General features: G+C 44.6%; 1 protein-coding gene across 2 annotated transcripts in view; it reads left to right on the top strand.

Annotated features, from left to right (window-relative positions):
• Positions 1-24,430, top strand: part of MSANTD3 (Myb/SANT DNA binding domain containing 3) — a 149,223-nt gene that overhangs the window by 48,838 nt on the left and 75,955 nt on the right. For both annotated transcript variants that reach the window (XM_029589948.1, XM_029589947.1), the window contains one exon: positions 3,089-3,232. In XM_029589948.1, the coding sequence (XP_029445808.1) occupies positions 3,089-3,232 (144 nt within the window). The remainder of the gene's footprint in view (positions 1-3,088; positions 3,233-24,430) is intronic.

Below are 24,430 nucleotides of genomic sequence, written 5' to 3'. Positions count from 1 at the left end.
CGGGAGTTGTCCATTCAGTTGCCGATCAGTCTAGAGACTTCCCGAGATCTTATCACACAAGATCAAGGCAGGTTGAGACATCCCAACCTCCAGGCCCTGTCGCACACAGCTTGGATGTTGAGAGATTAGTTTTGCAATCACTCAATCTCTCAGAAGATGTGTCTCGGGTCCTGGTGGCTTCTAGAAAACCTTCCACTAGAAAGTCCTATGGACTGAAGAGGAGGAGGTTTTTTGTGTGGTGTGAACAGAAGGTCCTAGATCCGTTTTTCCTGCCCCACACAAAAACTGCTTGACTACCTTCTACACCTGTTGGAGGCTGGCTTGAAGACCAGCTCCGTTAGAGTTCATCTGAGTGCAATTAGCGCATACCACCAAGGTGTAGATGGTATGCCCATCTCTGTACTGCCTATAGTTGCACATTTCCTGCAGAGCCTACTTTAATTGAAGCTTCCCCATGGCCTCCCGCAGTGTCTTGGGACCTTAACGTGATAGCTGATGAAAGCTCCTTTTGAGCTGCTGCGCACCTGTGACCTGAAGTACCTAATTTGTAAGCTCATATTTTTGCTGGCATTCGCCTCAGTGCACAGGTCAGAGAGATCCAGGCCTTAGTGACTATCCACGTTACACTAAGTTTTCTGATGAGAGGGTGGTCTTGCGTAAGGACCTTAAGTTCCTGCCTAAGGTGGTGACTGAGGTCTATCTTAACTAGTCCATTGTCTTGCCAACATTCTTTCCCAGGCCCCATTTGCACAAGGTGAACAAGCCATGCACAGTTTGGACTGCAAGCGAGCCTTAGCCCTCTGTCTGGAGCGGACAGAAGCCCATAGACAGTCCACCCAATTTTTTATTTCTTTGATCGAAATAAGTTGGGCATTGTCATTGCCAAACAGACACTATTGAATTGGCTAGCAAATTGCATCTCCTTCTGTTATGCCCAGGTGGGACTGCATCTTAGAGGTCAATGTCGAGGCTCATTTCGTCCGAGCCATGGCAGCGTTGGTGGCCCTCTTGTGATCGGTTGCCATGGAGATCTGCAAAACTGCAACATGGAGTTCTCTCCACAAATTCATGTCTTGCTATTGCTTGGATAGGGATGGCTGACAAGATAGTAGGTTTGGCCAATCTGTCCTTCGGAATCTGTTTGAGGTGTAGAACCCAGTTCTCTCCCGCCTAGGGCCCGTTGTTTGTGTTTAGGCTATCTCCCCCTCTGTAACCAACAACACCATTGTTGTTGTGCCTGTTGGCAACTTTTTTTGGGTGTTTGTTGGGCCCCTTTTAATTTGGGGGGCAGCCTGTAGCTAGGGATTCATCTACTTGTGAGGACTAACATCCTGCTTGTCCTCGGAGAACGAAGTTGCTTACGTATAACAGGTATTCTCCAAGGACAGCAGGATGTTAGTCTTCATGTAACCCGTCTGCCACCCCGCGGAGTTGGGTTTCTTCTGGTTTTTCATTTTTAATTTATGTCTAATTCTATGTTACAAAACTAAAGGGGGACCCCATGTGGACACATGGTATAGTGCATGCTGGGCATGCACAGTGTGGCAAGTCCAAGTTCTAGGAACTTTGACGTATGTTTTCTGTGTCGGTGCTCCATCTGATGTCACCCATGTGTGAGGACTAACATCCTGTTGTCCTCTGAGAACACTTATTACAGGTAAGCAACTCTGCTTTAACCAATAGTCAACCATAATAAATGGTTCAGAGTAATGAGTCGGTAACTAGTTTAAAATAACGTTACTGTCTTAGATATTTTGCTTGTTATTCATTATTGCTTTTCCCTTTGGTGTTTTGTGCCCTCCCCCAAAATCTGTGATGCAGACCTCTGAGTCCTCTTCAGCCTGACCAGCTCTTTGCAACTTCCAAACTACTTAGTCTTCCACTTGTGAGCATTGCTTCTGTTTCACTATTACTGCATAATAATGTGCCATTTTTTACAAACATGGTCTTGCCACATATACTACAAATAGACACTGTAAAAGTATCTATATATAACATGAATGCCTTCATAGTAGTGAAAACATATATTTTCACAACTTGCCAATGAGTTATTTGTGCAAAGGGGAACCTAGTCCTATAAAAAATATATGAACTTTATTATTATTCTACATCTAAAATATTTCTGAAATGTTAAAGCTTGGCACAGAAGCACATTAAATGGGATCTAGTCCTTTAAAGTCCATATGAGGCTTCGGATCACCTTCATATAGAGGTATTTTTCTTCCAAAAATATTGCAAAATTCAGACTGGAGCATTTATTATTTTGACTTTCAAAAACATGAAAATGCTTTCAACTTTGGCTACAAGGAATTAACTTCCACAACTTTAATTGTAACTGACTCTAAAGTTTCATATTTGTTTATAGCATAAGGTGTTAAAGATGGCCCAAGTTATTTTTTAAGTCCATTTGGTTGCTGATCAGTCTGGAGACTTCCCCAAATTTTATCATACAAGATCAAGGCAGGTTGAGACATCCCAACCTCCAGGCCTTGTTGCACACAGCTTGGATGCTGAGAAATTAGTTTTTGCAATCACTTAATCTCTCAGAAGATGTGACTCGGGTCTCGGTGGCTTCTAGAACTGGTTGCATGGTAAGATCTTGTGGAGTTGACATCCCAGTTTCTGCATTGCTCTAAGGAATTTCTTTACTGGTATATTTTTATATACAATGACATTTTTTTCCTTCTGCTTTTCTCTTATAACAATTTGTTCAGTACACATGTTCCAGATTTCCTGTAGAAGACATTTTTAAGAGAACACACAAGATGGGAAAAGGACAGGTGTGCACACCATGTGCTAAAAATAGTTATTGCCCAAGCAAACATTATATTTTGACCTCAAATATTGACTGGTCTTTTACAGTTTAATAAATGGATCGGTAAAAGCATGTGTTTGCTCCAACATATACAATTGTATTGGGAGAAAGTGGCAAGACAGTGATTTGAGTATTTGGAATTCATTACTATATAGAACATTATTGATTTATTAAGGCACTATACAAATTATATTTTGATTTAGAATGACTTAATGAGTAGATACTGTTACTAAGCTCTCTTGGTTTTTTTTTTGGTTTTTTTTTTAATTTTAGATCCTGATTGCAAGAAAAATGTCTTGGATCTCGAGCTATTTATTGATGAAAAAGGCAGGATCCAAACCAAAACATTTAGGAGGACACCTGCAACAAACTCAGTGTTATTTGATGGAAACTCCCCTCCAAGATCTTTAATTAAAGGTACCCCAAAGGAATACTACTTAAAGGGAGACTGCTTAAAATGTGTTTTCATAATTACTGTCTCAGGCATTCGAATCAAACGAGTCAAATAAATGTGATACACAATAGAGAACTATTAAGCATGGGTTTCTTTTACAGAAAAAAAAGCATATAGAAATGAAAGATCAAAATGCTTATATTGGCACTTTGTGATGATAGGTAATATTCAGGCTAGTGAAATTTACCAGAAAACTCTGAGAGGTATTGAAATACAGTTCATTTGTAGGCTTGATCACAGACCCTCTTGCTTTCTAATATCTAATTTAAGACATCTTACAGTTTTGAAAGAGTTAGGAGTAATAGATTTGTTCAAGGAAACGAGATCAGAGAAATAGAGCATGGTACCATATAGACATAAAGGTAATTTTAGATGCAATAGTTATAATGCATATAAGCATCGGAGAACTTCTTAAAGAACCTCTGAGTTCTCTACATTTCAAACACTTGAAGAGTGTTTGAAATGTGGGTCTATTGGTTTAAAGTTTCTTCACTGATGCACGGAGAAAGGGAAATATTAGGAGGCAGAGAAAAAAATAAGATTTTTTTTTTTTTGTATTTGAAAATGAGGAAGTTGATGTCTCTAGAAAATCTATGATAAATGTTTGTGATTATGCTGTTGTCTGTCACTTTTATTACAGACATGTTAGTAATCATTAAAACCTGAAATGTGGGAGAATAAGTAGATATTGATGACGCCATTTCCATTTTAGAGTTAAGACTTTGCCAGATGGATATGCCATCAGTCTGCTTGGATAGAGCAAGGACATCACTGTCATCGTAGCAATAAAATAATGGTATTAAGGGATGGGTATTTTACTGAAAGTAAACTTTTGGACAAACAAGTTAAATTGTAAATTATTTTATTAATGTTTTTTTTCCAAAGATCAAAATATTGTGGGACCTTAATTTGTATTCTTATTGATATATTTGAATAAGCACAGTCACAATGTATAATATAGTTTTGATAACTCCATTGGAGGTTAACTAATAATTTCTCAATCAGCAAGCAGGGCTAAACTAGCCATGACATGTGTGATATCCAGAGATGCTGAATAGACCACTCTCTCTGAGCTCTATAGTTCTGCTCTGCTGAGTATGTGCTGGAGTTCCCACATGAGTGCTGCCTTGTGAACCCCCCTCAGTCAATTTTTGTCCATACTGCTTTCTAGATGTATAACCTTTCTATCATGTTTTTTCTAGAAACCCATTCCACCTTCTTTTTCTTCTGCCTCAGCAGCCCCCACAACAGCACTTTTCAGTGCAAATCGAAAAAAAAATATTTATGAAAATTACTTCTGCTAAAGAATGCCAGGACAGAAGAAGCCCACTTATAAGTGGGTTCAAAGACTGCATCTGAGGGTGCAGAATATCCCTACCATGATTTTTATGAAAGGATGTTGCTGAGATTCCAAAAAGAATCATACCTACAAGATAGAGCTTTGGGGCTGACAGAGTCCTCCTTCCTCTGCAAGATTCTGGAGGGATGAGTCGAGTTATGCTTCCTGGTCATCCAAATCAGGTTCTGAGTCAAGCGGCTCAAAGTACTCCTGGGATTCCTTGGCACAGGAACCTGATGCATCAGTGCAGGCCACAGGCCCTACTGCATCGGAAGCATCGTTGCAGCAACTGGCATCTGTGCAGTCAGTGTAATTGATGCATTCAGGATCGTTGCACTTGACTCCATCAGGCCATTGATCCCGGCTAAGTTGGCGCCTTTGACACTGATGATGACACAGTTGATACAATTGGCTCCAGTCCCGCAAGGAAGACCAACACTGTGCTGTTCATGAAAAAGAATCAGCATACAACACGGGCAATGTCAGTGCCATCAACATGTTGGCACCAGCAGCCAGAATCATTGAAGTAGGATCCTAAGGTGAAGCCGTTTCCTGCTTCTGGCGATGACTTGTTACAGATTCCGTCTTTTCTACCCTGGTCCAACGCTTCAGTGGCACCAGGGGGAATCTTACAACTTACGGCATTGGTAGCTGTGGATTCTATCTTTACCAGCCCAAAGAGTGCAGGGAGATCAGAATAGGAAGTTCAATCTGGGGCCCTCCATAGAACTCAGGAAGCACCTCTGTGTGATGACCTCATTTTGATATCAGAGATAGATGTTTCTGTTGCAGCCCCTCTTCCAGACGCACAACCTTCAATCCACCTCATAGAATTGTTCAAGACTATCTATATATTGATAGCTACAGCCAGTCAGAGCGCTTTGCAGCCATTATTGTTTCAGCTTCACGTTCAGATAGGAGTCCCAACACCTAGCCTCCCTGTTCTAGGCATTAGTCTGAAGGAATCTACAGTATGAGGGACTTCGGAGGAAGCCTGTAAGAAGGCATTCAGCTCAGAGGAGTTGGGTCTCATGCTGGGTTGTCTCCCTCAAGGTTCCCCACTCACCTCCCCGGGTTGCCCTGGTCATCCTCAGGGTTGTAGGTAAGTTTCCCTCGCTGTTCTGAGTCGTCAGAGGAGACAAAATGTGTGCCTTCTGACCCTCTACTGGGCCAAAGCATTCATCTCCCTCAAAAGACTTGTCTTACTCCAAATTTCTCAACAAGCTGGGAAAGGTTCTTAACAATTCTGTAGAGAGAGACAAATATCCCCGAGCAGATGTTTTCGACCTCCTGCACGTACTGGAAACACCACAGCGGTTCTGCTGCTTCACAAAATCTTTGTGGAGCTTCAGACACGGAATGTGGGAGTTCCCAGCTTTGTACATGCCTATAGCACATAAATTGGACCTGAAATATACGGTGTAGCAGGTCCTGGGATTTGGGTTGGTTCAGGTTCCTCACCAATCGGTGGTTGTGGAGGCCACATTAGATAAGACCAAGAAGATTAGATTTTATTCCAACTCTCTTCCTAGGAAGAACCCGAAACTCCTAGATGCATTTGAAAAGAAGTTCTAGAGTGCCATGCTGAACACTCATACAGCTATTCATCAGCTATTTCTAGTCCCGCATAAAAGACTAATAAAATAAGAAGCTTGGGAGTGAGCGCCAAGGTGGTAGTGTGGATTACAAACTGGTTGACGGATAGAAGATAAGTGATGGTAAATGGAATCTACTCTGAAGAAAGAACAGTGTTAAATGGAGTGCCGCAGGGATCGGTGTTGGGACTGGTTCTGTTCAACGTCTTTGTGAGCGACATTGCGGAAGGGATAGAAGGTAAAGTTTGTCTAAGATACTAAGATGTGCAACAGAGTGTACACGCCAGAAGGAGTGGAGAGAATAAGATGTGATTTAAGGAAGCTTGAAGAGTGGTCAAAGTTATGCAACTGGGATTTAAAGCCAAGAAGTGTATTCATTTGGGATGCGGTAATCCGAAAGAACTGAATGCGATGGGGGGTGAAGCACTGCTGTGCACAGATCAGGCGAGAGCTCTTGGAGTAATAGTGTCTATCGATCTAAAGATGGCGAAGCACTGTGACACAGCAAAAGCTAAAACTAGAAGAATGATGGGCTGCATCGAGAGAGGAATATCTAATAAGAAAAAGGAAGTGATAATCCCCTTGTACAGGTCCTTGGTGAGGTCTCACCTGGCGTGTACTGTGTTCAGTTCTGGAGATTGTATCTCAGAAGGGACAGAGACAGGATGGAGGCGGCATAGCGCTTTATGTCTGGGATGGCATAGAGTTCAACAGGACAAACATCCTGCATGAGACTAAATGCACAATTGAATCTTTATGGGTAGAAATCCCTTGTGTGTCGGGGAAGACTATAGTGATAGGAGTATACTACCATCCACCTGGTCAAGATGGTGAGACGGACAGTGAAATGCTAAGAGAAATTAGGGAAGCTAACCTAATTGGTAGTGCGTTAATAATGGGAGATTTCAATTACCCCAATATTGACTGGGTTAAATGTATCATCGTGACTGGGTTAAATGTATCATCGGTACCTGTTAGAGATATAAAGTTCCTGGATGGAATAAATGACATTTTTATGGAGCAATTGGTTCAGGAACAACAAGAGAGGGAGCAATTATAGATCTAATTCTCAGTGGAGCACAGGATTTGGTGAGAGTGGTATTGGTGGTGGGGCCGCTTGGCAACAGTGATCATAATATGATCAAATTTGAATGAATGACTGGAAGGGGAACAGTAAGCAAATCCACGGCTCTCGTGCTAAACTTTCAAAAGGGAAACTTTGATAAAATGAGAAAAAATAGTTAGAAAAAAACTGAAAGGAGCATCTACAAAGGTAAAAAGTGTGCAAGAGGCGTGGTCATTGTTAAAAAAAAAAATACCATCCTAGAAGCACAGTCCAGATGTATTCCCACACATTAAGAAAGGTGGAAAGAAGGCAAAACGATTACCGGCATGGTTAAAAGGGGAGATGAAAGACGCTATTTTAGCCAACAGATCTTCATTCAAAAATTGGAAGAAGGATCCAACAGAAGAAAATAGGATAATGCATAAGCGTTGGCAAGTTAAATGTAAGACATTGATAAGACAGGCTAAGAGAGAATTTGAAAAGAAGTTGGCCGTAGAGACAAAAACTCACAGTAAAAACTTTAAAAAATATATCCGAAGCAGAACACCTGTGAGGGAGTCAGTTGGACTGTTAGATGATCAAGGGGTTAAAGGGCTCCTTAGAGAAGATAAGGCCATCGCAGAAAGATTAAATGATTTCTTTGCTTCGGTGTTTACTGAAGAGGATGTTGGAGAGGTACCCGTACTGGAGATGGTTTTCATGGGGAATGACTCAGATGGACTGAACCAAATCACGATGAACCTAGAAGATGTGTTAGGCCAGATTGACAGACTGAAAAGTAGTAAATCACCTGGACTGGATGAAATTTCAGACCTATTAGTAAAATTGTGTAACCTATCATTAAAATCATCCATTGTACCTGAAGACTGGAGGATAGCTAATGTATCCCCAATATTTAAAAAGGGCTCCAGGGGCGATCTGGGAAACTACAGACCGGTTAGCCTGACTTCAGTGCCAGGAAAAATAGTGGAAAGTGTTCTAAATATCAAAATCACAGAACATATAGAAAGACATGGTTTAATGGAACGAAGTTAGCATGGCTTTACCCAAGGCAAGTCTTGCCTCACAAATCTGCTTCACTTTTTTGAAGGTGAACCAGTAGATGTAGTGTACTTGGATTTTCAAAAGGCATTTGACAAAGTTCCTCATGAGAGGCTTCTAGGAAAAGTAAAAAGTCATGGGATAGGTGGCAATGTCCTTTCATGGTTTACAAACTGGCTAAAAGACAGGAAGTGAGAGTAGGATTAAATGGACAATTTTCTCAGTGGAAGGGAGTGGGCAGTGGAGTGCCTCCGGGATCTGTATTGGGATCCTTACTTTTCAATATATTTATAAATGATCTGGAAAGAAATTCGACGAGTGAGGTAATCAAATTCGCAGATGATGCAAAATTATTCAGAGTAGTTAAATCACAAGCAGATTGTGATAAATTGCAGGAAGACATTGTGAGACTGGAAAATTGGGCATCGAAATGGCAGATGAAATTTAATGTGGATAAGTGCAAGGTGATGCATATAGGGAAAAATAACCCATGCTATAGTTACACAATGTTAGGTTCCATATTAGGTGCTATCACCCAAGAAAGAGATCTAGGCATCATAGTGGATAACACATTGAAATCGTCAGTTCAGTATGCAGCGGTAGTCAAAAAAGCAAACAATGTTGGGAATTATTAGAAAGGGAATGGTGAATAAAACGGAAAATGTCATAATGCCTCTGTATCGTTCCATGGCGAGACCGCACCTTGAATTCTGTCTACAATTCTGGTCGCCGCATCTCAAAAAAGATATAGTTGCGATGGAGAAGGTACAGAGAAGGGCAACCAAAATAAGGGGAATGCAACAGCTCCCCTATGAGGAAAGACTAAAGAGGTTAGGACTTTTCAGCTTGGAGAAGAGACGGTTGGTGGGGGGGCATGATAGAGGTGTTTAAAATCATGAAAGGTCTAGACCAGGTAGATGTGAATTTATTTACTCTTTCGGATAATAGAAAGACTAGGGTGCTCTACATGAAGTTAGCATGTGGCACATTTAAAACTAATCGGAGAAAGTTCTTTTTCACTCAACGCACAATTAAACTCTGGAATTTTTGTTGCCAGAGGATGTTATTAGTGCAGTTAGTGTAGCTGTGTTTAAAAAAGGATTGAATAAGTTCTTGGAGGAGAAGTCCATTACCTGCTATTAATTAAGTTGACTTAGAAAATAACCACTGCTATTACTAGCAACAGTAACATGGAATAGACTTACTTTTTGGGTACTTGCCAGGTTCTTATGGCCTGGATTGTCCACTGTTGGAAATAGGATGCTGGGCTTGATGGACCTTTGGTGTGACCCATTATGACATGTTCTTATGAGGCAGTCCAGAGAAGGGTGAACAAAATGGTGGTGTGTCTCCATCAAATGATTTATGAGGAGAGGTTGAAGGACCTAAATATGTATACCCTGGAGGAGAGGAGGAGCAGAGGACCTATGATACAAACCTTCAGGTTTTAATGATGCACGATCAACAACAAACCTTTCCACTGGAAAGAAACTGAGAACTAATGTCAGGAAATATTTCTTCACGGAGAGGGTGATGGACGCCTGGACTGCCTTTCTGGAGGAGGTGGTGAAGACAAAAAGGGTGAAAGATTTCAAAATGGCATGGGATAAATACTGTGGATCCCTAAAGGCAAGGGGGAGGGGAATGTAGTAAGAGACATGGGGATAATTTGCTGGTGTGGCAGATACTACCCTTAACAAAGAAGCCTTGATATTGTTGATGTAACTCCATCATTGCTCACTGCTTCAACAGCAGGGGAAAGAGAAATTGGATTCAGACAACAACCAACAAGGACATTGAACTTTATAGTCTGGGAAAACAAGCATGGGGGTTACATGCTTGATGCGGCGGTTACTACCCTTAACCACAAAGCCTGATACTACACATCTGATGCAATTCCAACATTGCTCTCTTCTTCAACGGCAGGGGATGAAAAGAAATTGGACTCAGACAGAAGCCAACATGAGCCCTGATCTTGGTGGTCTGAGTAACAGATAAGTATGGGAAACTGATAACTATGGGAGCTTGTTGGGCAGACTGGATAGGCCATTAGGTCCTTTTCAGCCATCACTTCTACATTTCTATATTTCTGTGGTCCAATACCTGCATGATTGCATTACCAGGATGAGGTTATAATAGATTTCCTGGGTGAGGAACATGAGGTGGATCACAATGTTTACGATGCAGAAGAGTGTGAGCATCTCCCGATTCGCTTTGCATATGAGTCCTTTGACATAAGAACATAAGAAAATGCCATACTGGGTCAGACCAAGGGTCCATCAAGCCCAGCATCCTGTTTCCAACAGTGGCCAATCCAGGCCATAAGAACCTGGCAAGTACATGGCCACTAAGGATTTGGCTGCCATTGTCGGGGCACAAAGGATGGTGTGGCTCTAAACCATGAGCTATAAGATGATGTTCACAGTAAACTGACAGATGTCCTGTGTTCGGGGGACAATCTATTCGGTGAAAGGGTCAGAAAGACTGTCTTCCAGATAAAAGAACAATATATGATTCTCCAATCTCTTATCTGCTCTGGATCAGCCTTCAGCATAGCATAGACCATTTTCTTGTACAAAATATTACCAGTATCATCCATTTTGGAAGTACCAACGCTACCAGAATCCTCTGATAGAACAAACAGCAGATTGTCGTTGTTAGGGGACATTCTAGAGAATGATGCCAGCAGAAGACTACATAACCTCCTCTTGCAAAGGGAGGCCTGAGGTTTTCTTTAAACTTTTTATTTTTATTTGAACAACCACCACAACAGTAAACAGTTACATCATGTAAGAGAGTTTACCAATTTCCACCTCTATCTCGACAGATAAAACATACTGTGCGCATAATACTATCTGCATCATTTTGCCCTAACGAATCCTTAATATTCCACGTACACATGTAGTGCTGGCGAACAGCCAATCCCATCCATTAGAGTTATTGGGATACTGCTGTAGCACTATACTACAACCCATAAGCCTGCCCCAGATAAGTCATACCCATGGGCAAAACAATAGCTACCGCTTCTGGTCCGCCCAGGAAGGTGCCCAGTTTCTATCGTAAAGAGACATCTGCCTATGACATATATAGGTAAGATTTTCCACTAAAGCAATGGTATGTGCCTGCCGGCACCAGCAAGCAATCATAGGCATTGATTTCCATAGTGTATCAGCTGATCCGCAAGCTGGCGTTTTGCTGTACTTGTGTATACACCCCACCATCCCAAGAGACGAAGTATTGGTTTCAGGTGAATGTCCACTCTCAGAATCCTACAAATCTTCATTCTGACCTGTTACCAATCATACATGCATGTACGTACCTACCTGCCCACTTCTGTGGGGCTCCGGGTTCCAGGGGATAACTTATAAGTGTTTATCCAGTCCCTAGCATGGGGTACATACATTTTTGAGTTCAGTGTTTCTTGTTGAGTACAGTAATGGTTGACTGTTTTTAATCAAGTTTTTGCTAGTCTGTCCACAGTTGCTTTTGAAGAGAATACTGGCAGGCTGAGGTCACTGCAGGAGTATATTGTTGAAATTTAGATTTCGTGGACCCTTGAGCCGGCTCAGACAGATGGTGGCGCACTGTGTGAGGACCCACAGTGGAGGTTGAAGCCAGAAGGCGGTACGGGGCAGGAGATCGGTTGAATCTTCATTACTGGAAGCCGAGGTACCCCCGGGAGGAGCCCTTGAGGAACTAGGCCGCTTGGACTTACGTGCGGTCTCCTGTGGGTGAGTCTTGAAGAGGAATCCAGGAATCTTGAGGAGTACCGAAGCTGAAGCCAGGAGGCCAACTGGAACTTCACCACTGGAAGCCCGAGGTCCCCCCCAGGAGGAGCCCGTGAGGATCCGAGCCGCTTGGACTTAGGCGAGACCTCCTGGATGAAGTGGAACAGGACACCGAGAGCAAGTAGAAGTCACGGACCAGGAGCAGAAGCCGAAGTCAGAAGCCAGTGGACGAGCCAAAGTCAGAAGCCAATGACAGGAACCAGGAACAGCAACTAGCAACCTCTGGACAGAGAGAACCTCTATGCAAGGCGAGGAACAGGACTGGCTGCAGGGTTTAAATCCATGCTGGCGTCTGACATCCTTTGGGGGTGGAGCCGCCGGTTCCCGCGCTGGTCCCTTTAAAAGTTGTGCTCCAGTGCGTGCGTGTCTAGAGGGGCAGAGCCAGAGGACGTCGGCGGCGTCTCCCTCGCGGAGGGAGCACCGCGAAGAGAAGCCAGCCAGGCTCGAGCAGGCCTCACTGATGCCGCTGCTGTCACGAGGCAACCCACGGTAAGTAGGGAGCCAGCCCGCGGGGGTCGGCAGGTCAGCAGCACAACAGTACACCCCCCTTTCTACACCCCCTTCCTGGGGGTTTCGGCTTAGCAGGGTGGCGTAGATGAAACTGGTGGAGGAGAGACTTATCCAAAATATTGGAGGCAGGTTCCCACGTATTCTCTTCAGGAACATAGCCTTCCCAAGAAAGGAGGTATTCCCAATGTCTATGATGAAACCGCACATCCAACACCTCTTTTACTTGATAGATGGTAAGGCTGGCGGGTTCAGGGGACTTGTTGTGGAAGACTGACAAGACCAAAGGCTTGAGCAGGGATACGTGGAAGACGTTATGAATCCTTAGCGTGGATGGAAGGCAGAGGTGATAGGAGACGGTGCCCACCCGTTCTGATACTGCAAACGGACCAATGTACCTTGGAGCTAGGCGCATAGATGGAACCCGCAGGCGGAGGTGTCTGGTACTTAGCCATACCTTGTCCCCAGGGAGAAATGCAGGAGCTGGGCATTGTAAACGATCAGTGTATTTCTTTGCAGTGGCTGCCGTGTGTTGTAGTTTCTCTCGAGTGGAACCCCACAGATTCCTTACTGTTGGGCAGAGAGTTGTACGGCTGGCGATGGCACCGCCAAAGGCAGGGGAAAAGGAGGTCAGAGTCGTCTCCCATAGACTATCTGGAAGGGAGACATGTTGGTGGCAGAATGCCTATGATGAATGTAGAAGAATTCTGCCCATGGCAATAAAGTCACCCAGTCATCTTGTAGGTCTCCCACAAATGCTCGGAGGAAAGCTTTCAAGGTCCGGTTCGTGCGCTCCGCTTGGCCATTGCCTTGAGGGTGAAAAGCTGTTGTAAAGTCTAACTGGACCCCAAATTTCTTGCAGAGTGCTCTCCAGTATTTAGCCGTGAATTGCGAGCCCCACTGGGAAGCAATATGGAGAGGAAGTCCGTGCAGGCGAAAGATGTGCTGGGTGAATAGACTTGCAAGCTCGGGCGCCATTGATAATTTAGTGAGGGGCACGAAATAGGCCATCTTTGAAAATCTATCAACCGTGACCCATATCACAGTCTTCTCTTCCGAGGGTGGTAAATCCACTATGAAATTGGTAGACAAATGGGTCCAGGGCTCGGTGGGAATGGGTAAAGGTTGGAGAAGCCCCCAGGGACGGCCAGGCAAAGGCATCTGTCGGGCACAGGTTGGACAGGAACCAACATAAAGACGGACATCGTTTTTGACCTGAGGCTACCAGTAGTATTCTGACAGGTCCAAAGTCCCGAGCAACCCCCAAATGACCTGCGGTTAAAGAATCGTGGGCCCATGACAAAACCTTCTTGCGCAGACGGACCAGTACCACTGTCTTACCCTTAGGGACTGCCCCCGAGGCAGCTAACAGGACCTTAGCAGGGTCGAGGATATATCGAGGCAGATTGGGGTTATCCTCTGTTTCCGCAGTGCGGGAGAGGACATCTGCCCGGACTTTCTTAAAAGCAGGTCTGTAACAGAGGAGGAAGTTGAGTGGGCTAAAGAAGAGTGACCATCGGGTTTGTCGAGGGTTGAGCCGCTGGGCTCGGCACAGGAATTCTAGGTTCTTGTGGTCTGTATAAACAATCATGGGGTGCTGAGCCCTTTCCAGCCACTGGCGCCACTCCTCCAAGGTGAGCTTAATGGCTAATAACTCCTTGTCTCCTATACTGTAATTCTTCTCAGCAGGTGAGAACTTCCAAGAGAAATAGGAGCAAGTTAGGGGTTTACCCCTCGTGGAAATCTGGCTCAGGGCAGCTCCTACCACGAGGTCGGATGCATTTACCTCTACAATGAACTGACGCTAAGGATCAGGGTGATGAAGGCAGACATCTAGAAGGAAAGCTTCCTTCAGCTCCTGAAAGGCCTTTAACACTGCCGGAGACCAGTTCTTGGCGTCTGCACCCTTCTTGGTAAGGGCCGTGAGCGGAGCCACCATTCGGGAGTAATGGAGTATGAACTGGCGGTAGAAATTGGCGAAGCCAAGGAAGTGTTGTAGCGCTTTGACCCCTATGGCCGCTACCTTATCTGGGTCCATATGGAAGCCCGTGGAAGAGGGTAATATATCTGAGGAAGGGTTAACTATTCTTGTTCGAAACTCACACTTCTCTATCTTGGCGAAGAGACTGTTTGTCCCGAAGCTTCTGTAACACTTGTCGCACATGTGTGCGGTGCGTGGACAGGTCCTTAGAATAAATCAATACATCATCGAGGTACACTATGACAGAGGTATGCAACATATCCCGTAATATCTCGTTCATAAAGTTCTGGAAAACTGCAGGAGCGTTGCATAAGCCAAAGGGCACGACCAGATACTCGTAATGCCCGCCATTCGTCGCTGTGTCATATCCTTACCAGGTTATGCGTGCCCCGGATGGTCCAGCTTGGTAAAGCCTTTAGCTCCTTGCAGCCGGTCTAGCATTTCGGGAATCAGAGGCAAAGGATATCTGTCCCGTTCGTGTGGATGGCGTTGAGGCCACGGTATAGTCTATACAGGGTCGGAGTGACCCGTCCTTGGCAACAAAGAAAAACACTGGCTCCAGTGGAGGAGTTGGAAGGCCGATTGAAGCCCCTCTCCAAGTTCACCTGGATATAAGAAGACATGGCTCGGGTCTCCGGGTGCGACAAGGGGTAAACCCGCCCCTTGGGAGGCGTAGTACCCGGAACCAGGTTTATGGCACAATCAAAGGGCCGATGTTCGGGGAGCAATTCTGCCTTCTCCTTCGAGAAGACATCCCAGTAATCTTGATATTGCGGGGGAAGCGACATAAGCGTGGTCAGAAGTGTCACACTGAGTCGAGAGATTGTAACCAGGCAAAGAGGTAAAACAGCATGGACCTCAAGATGCGATCTGGAGGGTGTCCCAGTGGATGACGGGGGAGTGCTTCCAGAGCCAGGGTAAGCCCAAGATGATGGGGTGAATGGATCTCTCCAGGACGAGAAATGAAATTTCTTAAGAGTATAAGAGACCAGTACGTAGAATCAAGGGTTTGCGAGATCGGATCTCATCCCAATTGCATGGATTCAACCCCTTGGGCGCTGGTGGAAGCAGGTGGAGTGGGTACAGGTTGAGGAAATGTAGACCCCGAGTTACCGGTTCTATGGCCGGACTTCCCTTCTCGAACCGATGTTGTTGGCGGTTGACCCGTCCTGCCAGGTCGATCAAGCTATCCATATCATCTGGAAGGTCCCTTGCTGCTAACTCGTCCTTGAGACGTGAGGACATTCCTTCCAGGAATATACCATGTAAACTGTCGTCCCTCCAGTCCAGTTCGGCAGCCAGCGTACGGAATTCAACCGCGTAATCTGTGAGGGAACGAATACCTTGACGTCACTTAAGTAACTCTGCAACCACTGTAGGTCGGTGGACAGGCTCATCAAAAATGTGTCGAAAGGCATAAACGAACTGTTCCGGGTTTCCAAGAATTGGGATCCTTATGTTCCCACAACGGGGAGGCCCAGGCCAGGGGCTTCCCGTCAAGCAAGGACACTATATAGCTGGTCTTTAGTAGGTCAGTCGGAAACTGAGAAGGCAGTAGGGTGAAGCATATGTGTAGCACTGGTTGAGGAATCTGCGATACTGTTTCGCTTCCCCTGAGTACCTCGGCGGTACCGGTAGTTGTGTGGAGGTCGCTGGTCCGGAATCGAGCAAGGAAACCAGTGCAGGAGGCGTGGCGTCCAGGCAGTTGGCCAGTCTCTCTATTATTGCCGTCAGGACATCTAGGCAGAGCTGCGGCTGCTGTAGATGCTGGGCAATTCCGGGGATGGCCTTTAAGCCAGCCACGTCCGCCGGGTCCATGGCCTTGCAAACTGTTGAAATTACATTTCGTGGACCCTTGAGCCGGCTCAGACAGATGGTGGCGCACTGTGTGAGGACCCACAGTGGAGGTCGAAGCCGGGAGGCAGTACGGGGCAGGAGACTGGTTGAATCTTTACCACTTGAAGCCAAGGTCCCTCCGGAAGGAGCCCTTGAGGACCCAGGCCGCTTGGACTTACGTGCAGTCTCCTGTGGGTGAGTCTTGAAGAAGAATCCAGGAATCCTGAGGAGTACCGAAGCTGAAACCAGGAGGCCCGAGGTCCCCCCAGGAGGAGCCTGTGAGGACCCAAGACACTTGGACTTAGGCGAGACCTCCTGGATGAAGCAGAACAGGACACCGAGAGCAAGTAGAAGTCACGGAACAGAAGCTGAAGTCAGAAGCCAGTGGACGAGCCAGAGTCAGAAGCCAAGGTCAGGAACCAGGAACAGCAACTAGCAACCTCTGGACAGAGAGAACCTCGTTGCAAGGCGAGGAACAGGACTGGCTGCAGGGTTTAAATCTCTGCTGGCGTCTAACGTCCTTCGGGGGTGGAGCCGATGATTCCCGCACTGGTCCCTTTAAAAGTTGTGCTCCAGCGCGCGCACGCCTAGAGGGGCGGACCCAGTGGACGTCGGCGGTGGCTCCCTCGTGGAGTGAGCACAGAGAAGAGAAGCCGGTCAGGTCCCGAGCAGGCCTCACTGATGCCACTGCTGCCGTGAGGCAACCCGCGGTAAGTAGGGACTGGCCTGTGGGGGTCCGCAGGTCGGTGGCTCAACATATATATACTGTGACGTCAGCTTGCTCCGTCTCCATCTGCTGGCAGGGGAGTATAACCCACTGGTCCTGTGTCCATCTGTCTACACTAAGGAAAACGAAATTATCAGGTAACTAGTGATTTCATAAGAACATAAGAAATTGCCATGCTGGGTCAGACCAAGCATGGCAATTTGGACCATCAAGCCCAGCATCCTGTTTCCAACAGAGGCCAATCCAGGTTACAAGAACCCATGCTACTGATGCAATTAATAGCAGTGGCTATTCCCTAAGTAAACTTGATTAATAGCGGTTAATGAACTTCTCCTCCAAGAACTTATCCAAACCTTTTGAAACCCAGCTACACTAACTGCACTAACCATATCCTCTGGCAACAAATTCCAGGCTTTATTGTGCGTGAGTGAAAAACAATTTTCTCTGACTTAGTCTTAAAATGTGCTACTTGCTAACTTCATGAAATGCCCCCTAGTCCTTCTATTATTCGAAAATGTGTAAATAACCGATTCACATCTACTCATTCAGACTTCTCATGATCTTAAAGACCTCTCATATCCCCCCTCAGCCGTCTCTTCTCCAAGCTGAACAGCCTACCTTATTCAGCCTTTCCTCATAGGGGAGCTGTTCCAGCCCCTTTATCATTTTGGTTGGCCCTTCTCTGTACCTTCTCCATCACCACTATATCTTTTTTGAGATGCGGTGACCAGAATTGTCCACAGTATTCAAGGTGCGGGTCTCAGCCTGGAGCAATCTAGAGGCATTATGACATTTTCCATTTTATATAACCATTCCCTTCCAAATAATTCCTAACATGTTTGCTTTTTTTGACTGCTGCAGCACACTGAGCCGACGATTTTAAAGTATTATCCATATGATGCCTAGATCTTTTTCCTGGGTGGTAACTCCTAATATGGAAAACTAACATTGTGTAATTACAGCAAGGGTTATTTTTCTCCCTATATGCAACCCCTTGCATTTCTCCACATTAAATTTAATCTGCCATTTGGATGCCCATCTTTCTCCATTCTACTTGTTTACTACATAATGATATCCTATGCACCGCTTTTCAAATATCTTCACAGTGGTCAGCGCTTAGATTGTTATAGATCCTGTTTCTCAATGTGCCTTGAAGTATAGGGGGGAGTTTTACTTCATCTGACACTAACACCTGCCCTATAGAACCTGGATATTTCCTGCCTTGGCATATCTTCTTGTGCGATTACTTTCTCGATAGGGTTAAGAATCCTCTGTTCCCACCCCTTTCTCTGAAATCCTTCAAGCTCCTCCATTCATCTTATATGAAAGGGCTCAGATTCTCCTGACACCACTTGTTCCTCTCTGAGGTCCTGAAATTATTTCATTTGTGTATCCTCCTTCTCCCAAACTTGGCCCAAAAATTTCAGGCCCAACTTCTACCAATCGGTCGCCTTTCTCCATATGGGCATAATGCCATACAGCATCTGTTGGGGGGGAGCCCAGGTTCTTATTCACTGACCTCCATACCTTTATAATGTGTGACATGTATGGGCTCACACAGCTGGCTTTCTGGTGACCCTGGCATGAACTCCGGCTGTAATAGCATAGGCAGGTCTATTCCCCCAGCCAGATGTGCTTCCAAAGAGTACCAAAGGGACACTTCTTCTCTGTGCAACCATACTAGGGCTCCCAGGATTCCCGATGCCCAATAATAACTATATAAGTAGGGAAGCGCTATACTCCCTGTCTCCTTTGGCCTCCATAGCTTCTGAAGCTTAATATGAGCTGCCTTCTTGTTCCATATGAATTTTTCTCCAGGGAGGAGAAAAAACCCTCTGGCACGTAACACGGAATATGCTGAAAGAGAGATTAATCTTGGGAGAACATTTATTCTGCCAGCCCTGGAAAGAAAACGATCATCCCATATCGCCAAGACTTTCTGTATGTGATCTACCACTTCTGCATAATTATACTTATATAAGCCAGCCACCTTCTTTGCTATCCATATTCCCAAGTATTTAATTCTATCCTGCGCAGTTTTAAAATTTGAAAAATATGGGAGGATGTCACCTATGCTCATATCACCTATTGTGAACACTTTGGATTTAGAGAAGTTTATCTTATATCCAGAAATCTTACTTATAAGCAAATAGTTTGCAAGCAGCTGAGGACTCTATTTTCGTGGGTGTGTCAAGAAAAATAGCACATCATCAGCTTATAGTGGGATAACATGCTTTCTACTACCGGTCTGAAAATCTGCCAGCACTTCTATTGCCAGATCAAACAGTAGTGGGAATGGAGGGCACTGTTGAGCATTCATGAAGGCAGACTTGTTTTGGTGAAGCTCCTCTCTCCTGGGAGCTGATCCCCTAATAAAACCCCAATTATCATAGAGGACAGCTTTTAGGGTGTAAATGGTGGCGTTAGTAAACCCCGGTGAAGATTAGGATAAGGAGTTTTTACTTTTCTTTCCGTGGATAAGATCGACGTTGGGGGGGGGGGGGGGGGGGGGGGGTGATGGCTTTCTTTTCCGAAAGGATGGGCTCCACCTTAACCAGAGTGGAACCAAGCTGCTGGCACTAACTTTCAAAAAGGAGATAGAGCAGCTTTTAAACTAGAACAAGAGGGAAACCCGACAGTCACTCAGCAGTGCATGGTTCGAGAGAAATGTATCCTTAAAGGATACTAATGAAACAGGAGAGTTAGAGCATCCCAACAGAGAGGTTCCATTAAAAGCAAGCATAATCCATATAACTATATGTAAAAAATCACCAAAGCTAACGATTTCCGAATTATCCCAAACTGAAAAGCAGGTTGTTAAAACAAACAAAAAACACACTTTGAAATGTCTGTATGCCAATGCCAGAAGTCTAACAAGTAAGATGAGAGAGTTAGAGTGTATAGCAGCAAATGATGAGATTGACATAATTGGCATCACAGAGAGTTGGTGGAAGGAGGATAACCAATGGGACAGTGCTATATCAGGGTACAAATTATATCGCAATGATAGGGAGGATCAACTTGGTGGGGGTGTGGCACTTTATGTTCGGGAGGGTATAGAGTCCAACAGGTTAAAGATAATACAAGAGACTAAATGCTCAGTAGAATCTATATGGGTAGAAATCCCATGTGTGTTGGGTAAGAGTATAGTGATAGGAGTATACTACCGTCCACCTGGACAAAATGGTCAGACAGATGATGAAATGCTAAGAGAAATCAGGGAAGCTAACCAATTTGGCAGTGCAGTAATAATGGGAGATTTCAATTACCCCATTTTTGACTGGGTAAATGTAACATTAGGACTTGCTAGAGACATAAAGTTCCTGGATGGTAATAAATGATTGCTTCATGGAGCAATTGGTTCAGGAACCAACAAGAGAGGAAGCTATTTTAGATGTAATTCTTAGTGGAATGCAGGATTTGGTGAGAGAGGTAACAGTGGTGGGGCCACTTGGCAACAGTGATCATAACATGATCAAATTTAAACTAATAACTGGAAGGGGGACAATAAGTAAATCTGCAGCTCTAACACTAAACTTTCAAAAGGGAAACTTTGACAAAATGAGGAAAATAGAAAAAAAACTGAAAGGTGCAGCTGCAAAGGTTAAAAATGTTCAACAGGCTTGGACATTGTTTAAAAATACAATCCTAGAGGCGCAGTCCATATGTATTCCACGCATTAAGAAAGTTGGAAGGAAGGCAAAACGATTACCGTCATGGTTAAAAGGTGAGGTGAAAGAGGCTATTTTAGCCAAAAATAATCCTTCAAAAATTGGAAGAAGGATCCATCTGAAGAAAATAGGATAAAACATAAGCATTGTCAAGTTAAGTGTAAAACATTAAGACAGGCAAAGAGAGAATTTGAAATGAAGTTGGCCATAGAGGCAAAAACTCATAATAAAATCTTTTTAAAATATATCCAAAGCAAGAAACCTGTGAGGGAGTCGGCTGGACCATTAGATGACCGAGGGGTTTAAAGGGGCCCATTGCAGAAAAAATTAAATGAATTCTTTGCTTCCGTGTTTACTAATGAGGATGTTGGGGAGATACCAGTTCCGGAGATGGTTTTCAGGGGTGATGAGTCAGACGAACTGAACGAAATCACTGTGAACCTGGAAGATGTAGTAGGCCAGATTGACAAACTAAAGAGTGGCAAATCACCTGGACCGGATGGTATGCATCCTACGGTGCTGAAGGAACTCAAAAATGAAATTTCTGATCTATTAGTTAAAATTTGTAACCTATCATTAAAATCATCCATTGTACTTGAAGACTGGAGGGTGGCCAATGTATCCCCAATATTTAAAAAAGGCTCCAGGGGCGATCCGGGTAACTATAGACCAGTGAGCCTAACTTCAGTGCCGGGAAAAATAGTGGAAACTATTCCGAAGATCAAAATCGTAGAGCATATAGAAAGACATGATTTAATGGAACACAGTCAACACGGATTTACCCAAGGGAAGTCTTGCCTAACAAATCTGCTTCATTTTTTTGAAGGGGTTAATAAGCATGTGGATAAAGGTGAACCGGTAGATATAGAGTATTTGGGACAAAGTCCCTCATGAAAGGCTTCTATGAAAAATAAAAAGTCATGGGATAGGAGGTGATGTCCTTTCGTGGATTACAAACTGGTTAAGAGACAGGAAACAGAGAGTAGGATTAAATGGTCAATTTTCTCGGTGGAAGAGGGTAAACAGTGGAGTGCCTCAGGGATCTGTACTTGGACCGGTGCTTTTCAATATATATATAAATGATCTGGAAAGGAATACGACGAGTGAGGTTATCAAATTTGCGGATGATACAAAATTATTCAGAGTAGTTAAATCACAAGCAGACTGTGATACATTACAGGAGGACCTTGCAAGACTGGAAGATTGGGCATCCAAATGGCAGATAAAATTTAATGTGGACAAGTGCAAGGTGTTGCATATAGGGAAAAATAACCCTTGCTGTAGTTACACAATGTTAGGTTCTATATTAGGAGCTACCACCCAGGAAAAAGATCTAGGCATCATAGTGGATAAACCTTTAGAATTGTCGGCTCAGTGTGCTGCAGTAGTCAAAAAAGCAAACTGAATGTTAGGAATTATTAGGAAGGGAATGGTGGGAAAATGTCAATGCCTCTATATCGCTCCATGGTGAGACCACACCTTGAATACTGTGTACAATTCTGGTCGCCACATCTCAAAAAAGATATAGTTGCGATGGAGAAGGTACAGAGAAGGGCAACCAAAATGATAAAGGGGATGGAACAGCTCCCCTATGAAGAAAGACTGAAGAGGTTAGGGCTGTTCAGCTTGGAGAAGAGACGGCTGAGGGGGGTATATGATAGAGGTCTTTAAGATCATGAGAGGTCTTGAACGAGTAGATCTGAATCGGTTGTTTACACTTTCGAATAATAGAAGGACTAGGGGGCATTCCATGAAGTTAGCAAGTAGCACATTTAAGACTAATTGGAGAAAATTATTTTTTTATTCAACGCACTATAAAGCTCTGGAATTTGTTGCCGGAGGATGTGGTTAGTGCAGTTAGTGTAGCTGGGTTCAAAAAAGGTTTGGATAAGTTCTTGGAGGAGAAGTCCATTAATGGCTATTAATCAAGTTTACTTAGGGAATAGCCACTGCTATTAATTGCATCAGTAGCATGGGATCTTCTTAGTGTTTGGATATTTGCCAGGTTCTTGTGGCCTGGTTTGGCCTCTGTTGAAAACAGGATGCTGGGCTTGATGGACCCTTGGTCTGACCCAGTATGGCAATTTCTTATGTTCCAGATGCACACGCAGCATCTAGGACAGGCCTTTAACATATTTCTATGGTGAGGCCGTTTAACCTGAGGAGATGTAGGTGGATAGGATAGATAGGACAGATGGAAGTGAGAGCCACAGTCAAAATAATGAACATGATGGCTAAAATCCTAAGTGAGATAAGAGAGTTTCGAGCTGAGGGAGCTAAGGACATGGGCTCTATGAAAGCCTTGATGGCAGAGATCAAGGCACAAATGGACTCTGTGGGCCCCAGAGTGGAGGAACTGGAACATCGAGTGTCTGCGATGAAAGATTGGGAGTCCACAGCTGCTAATTCTCTCTTGGCTCTTAAAAAGCAGGTAAAAGTCCTGTAAGAGAAGATGATAAACTTGGAGGATTGTTTCCGCCTCTCCAGTGTCGGGGTGGTGGGAATCCCCAAGCAAGCTGAGGGCCAGGATGCGAGAAAGTATTTAGAAAAATTCTTATGTGATTTGCTTGGTCCCTGAGAAGGCGACCTGTCACAGAGTGTCAGGGCAGAGCAGGTTAGATTCTAAAATACAGCGTGCCTTTATTATTACATTTCATAGCAATCAGAAAAAAGAGTGAGTGCTGCAGAAGGTGCGGGAATTAGGTCCACTCACTTACCAGGGAAATTGCCTGGCCGTATTCCCTGACTACAGCGTGATAACGCAGAAAAAAAGAGCAGAATATGAGTGAGTAAAAAAGACCCTGCGCTTAAGGCAGATAGAATTCAGGCTTCTATATCCGGCAAAATTAATGGTATGGGTGACTGAGCAGGAAAGATCTTCAACACTATGGGCGCTGCAATGTTGTTCCTAGCAGGCTGGAACAAAGATGGCATGGTCTCTCTTTGCGTCGAGATCAGCAGTAGCAGGGAGGCTTGGGAGAAGGCTGAGGAGGGATAAATGGCAATAGCCCAAGTTCCAACGCCAGTAGTCGAGGGAGCCCGAGCCACCGGATTCTGGCCCTCGGTAACATAAAAGAGTGGCCCAGCTTTTGGCATGCAAGGGCTCGCTCACAGAGACACTGGGTAGGGCCCATAGAGCAGACAAGGGAGAGTTGGCTAAGCGCAGCGCTGAAAAAAATTGGTCGGGCATGCTCCTCTGCAGTTCAGCCTGATTGGGGTGGCAAGGACTGAGGTGTGTGCAGCTGGATGGAATAGGAGATCCTCTTGAGACTTGGCAGAAACTCAGGCACTACCTGGAAGGGACACAATGGATCAAGGGCCTAAGGCTGCTAAATATCCCTTCATATTGCTTTAACAGTGGAGTACAAGCTTGGAGGGGGGTAGTTTGGAGTACATATTTTTTAGATGGGAGCTGGATCAGGTTTTGGGGGGGATTGAAGGAAGATGGGATTATTCAAGGGAAAGAGGGGACAGAGTAAGGAGGGAGAGTGGGAAGGAAGAGTGGCAGGGGATTGGTTTAGCATGGATTTTCCTTGTCACTAGCTTGTTTCTCGCATGCTGGGAGTCTGTACGGCTTTCCCTCAGTCAACATTGGACAGAGGAATATATA

The sequence above is a fragment of the Rhinatrema bivittatum genome, chromosome 2, assembly GCF_901001135.1.
Source record: "Rhinatrema bivittatum chromosome 2, aRhiBiv1.1, whole genome shotgun sequence".
Lineage (NCBI taxonomy): Eukaryota > Metazoa > Chordata > Amphibia > Gymnophiona > Rhinatrematidae > Rhinatrema > Rhinatrema bivittatum.
The sequence above is the reverse complement of the archived record's forward strand: the minus strand, read 5'-3'. Positions and strand labels throughout refer to the sequence as shown.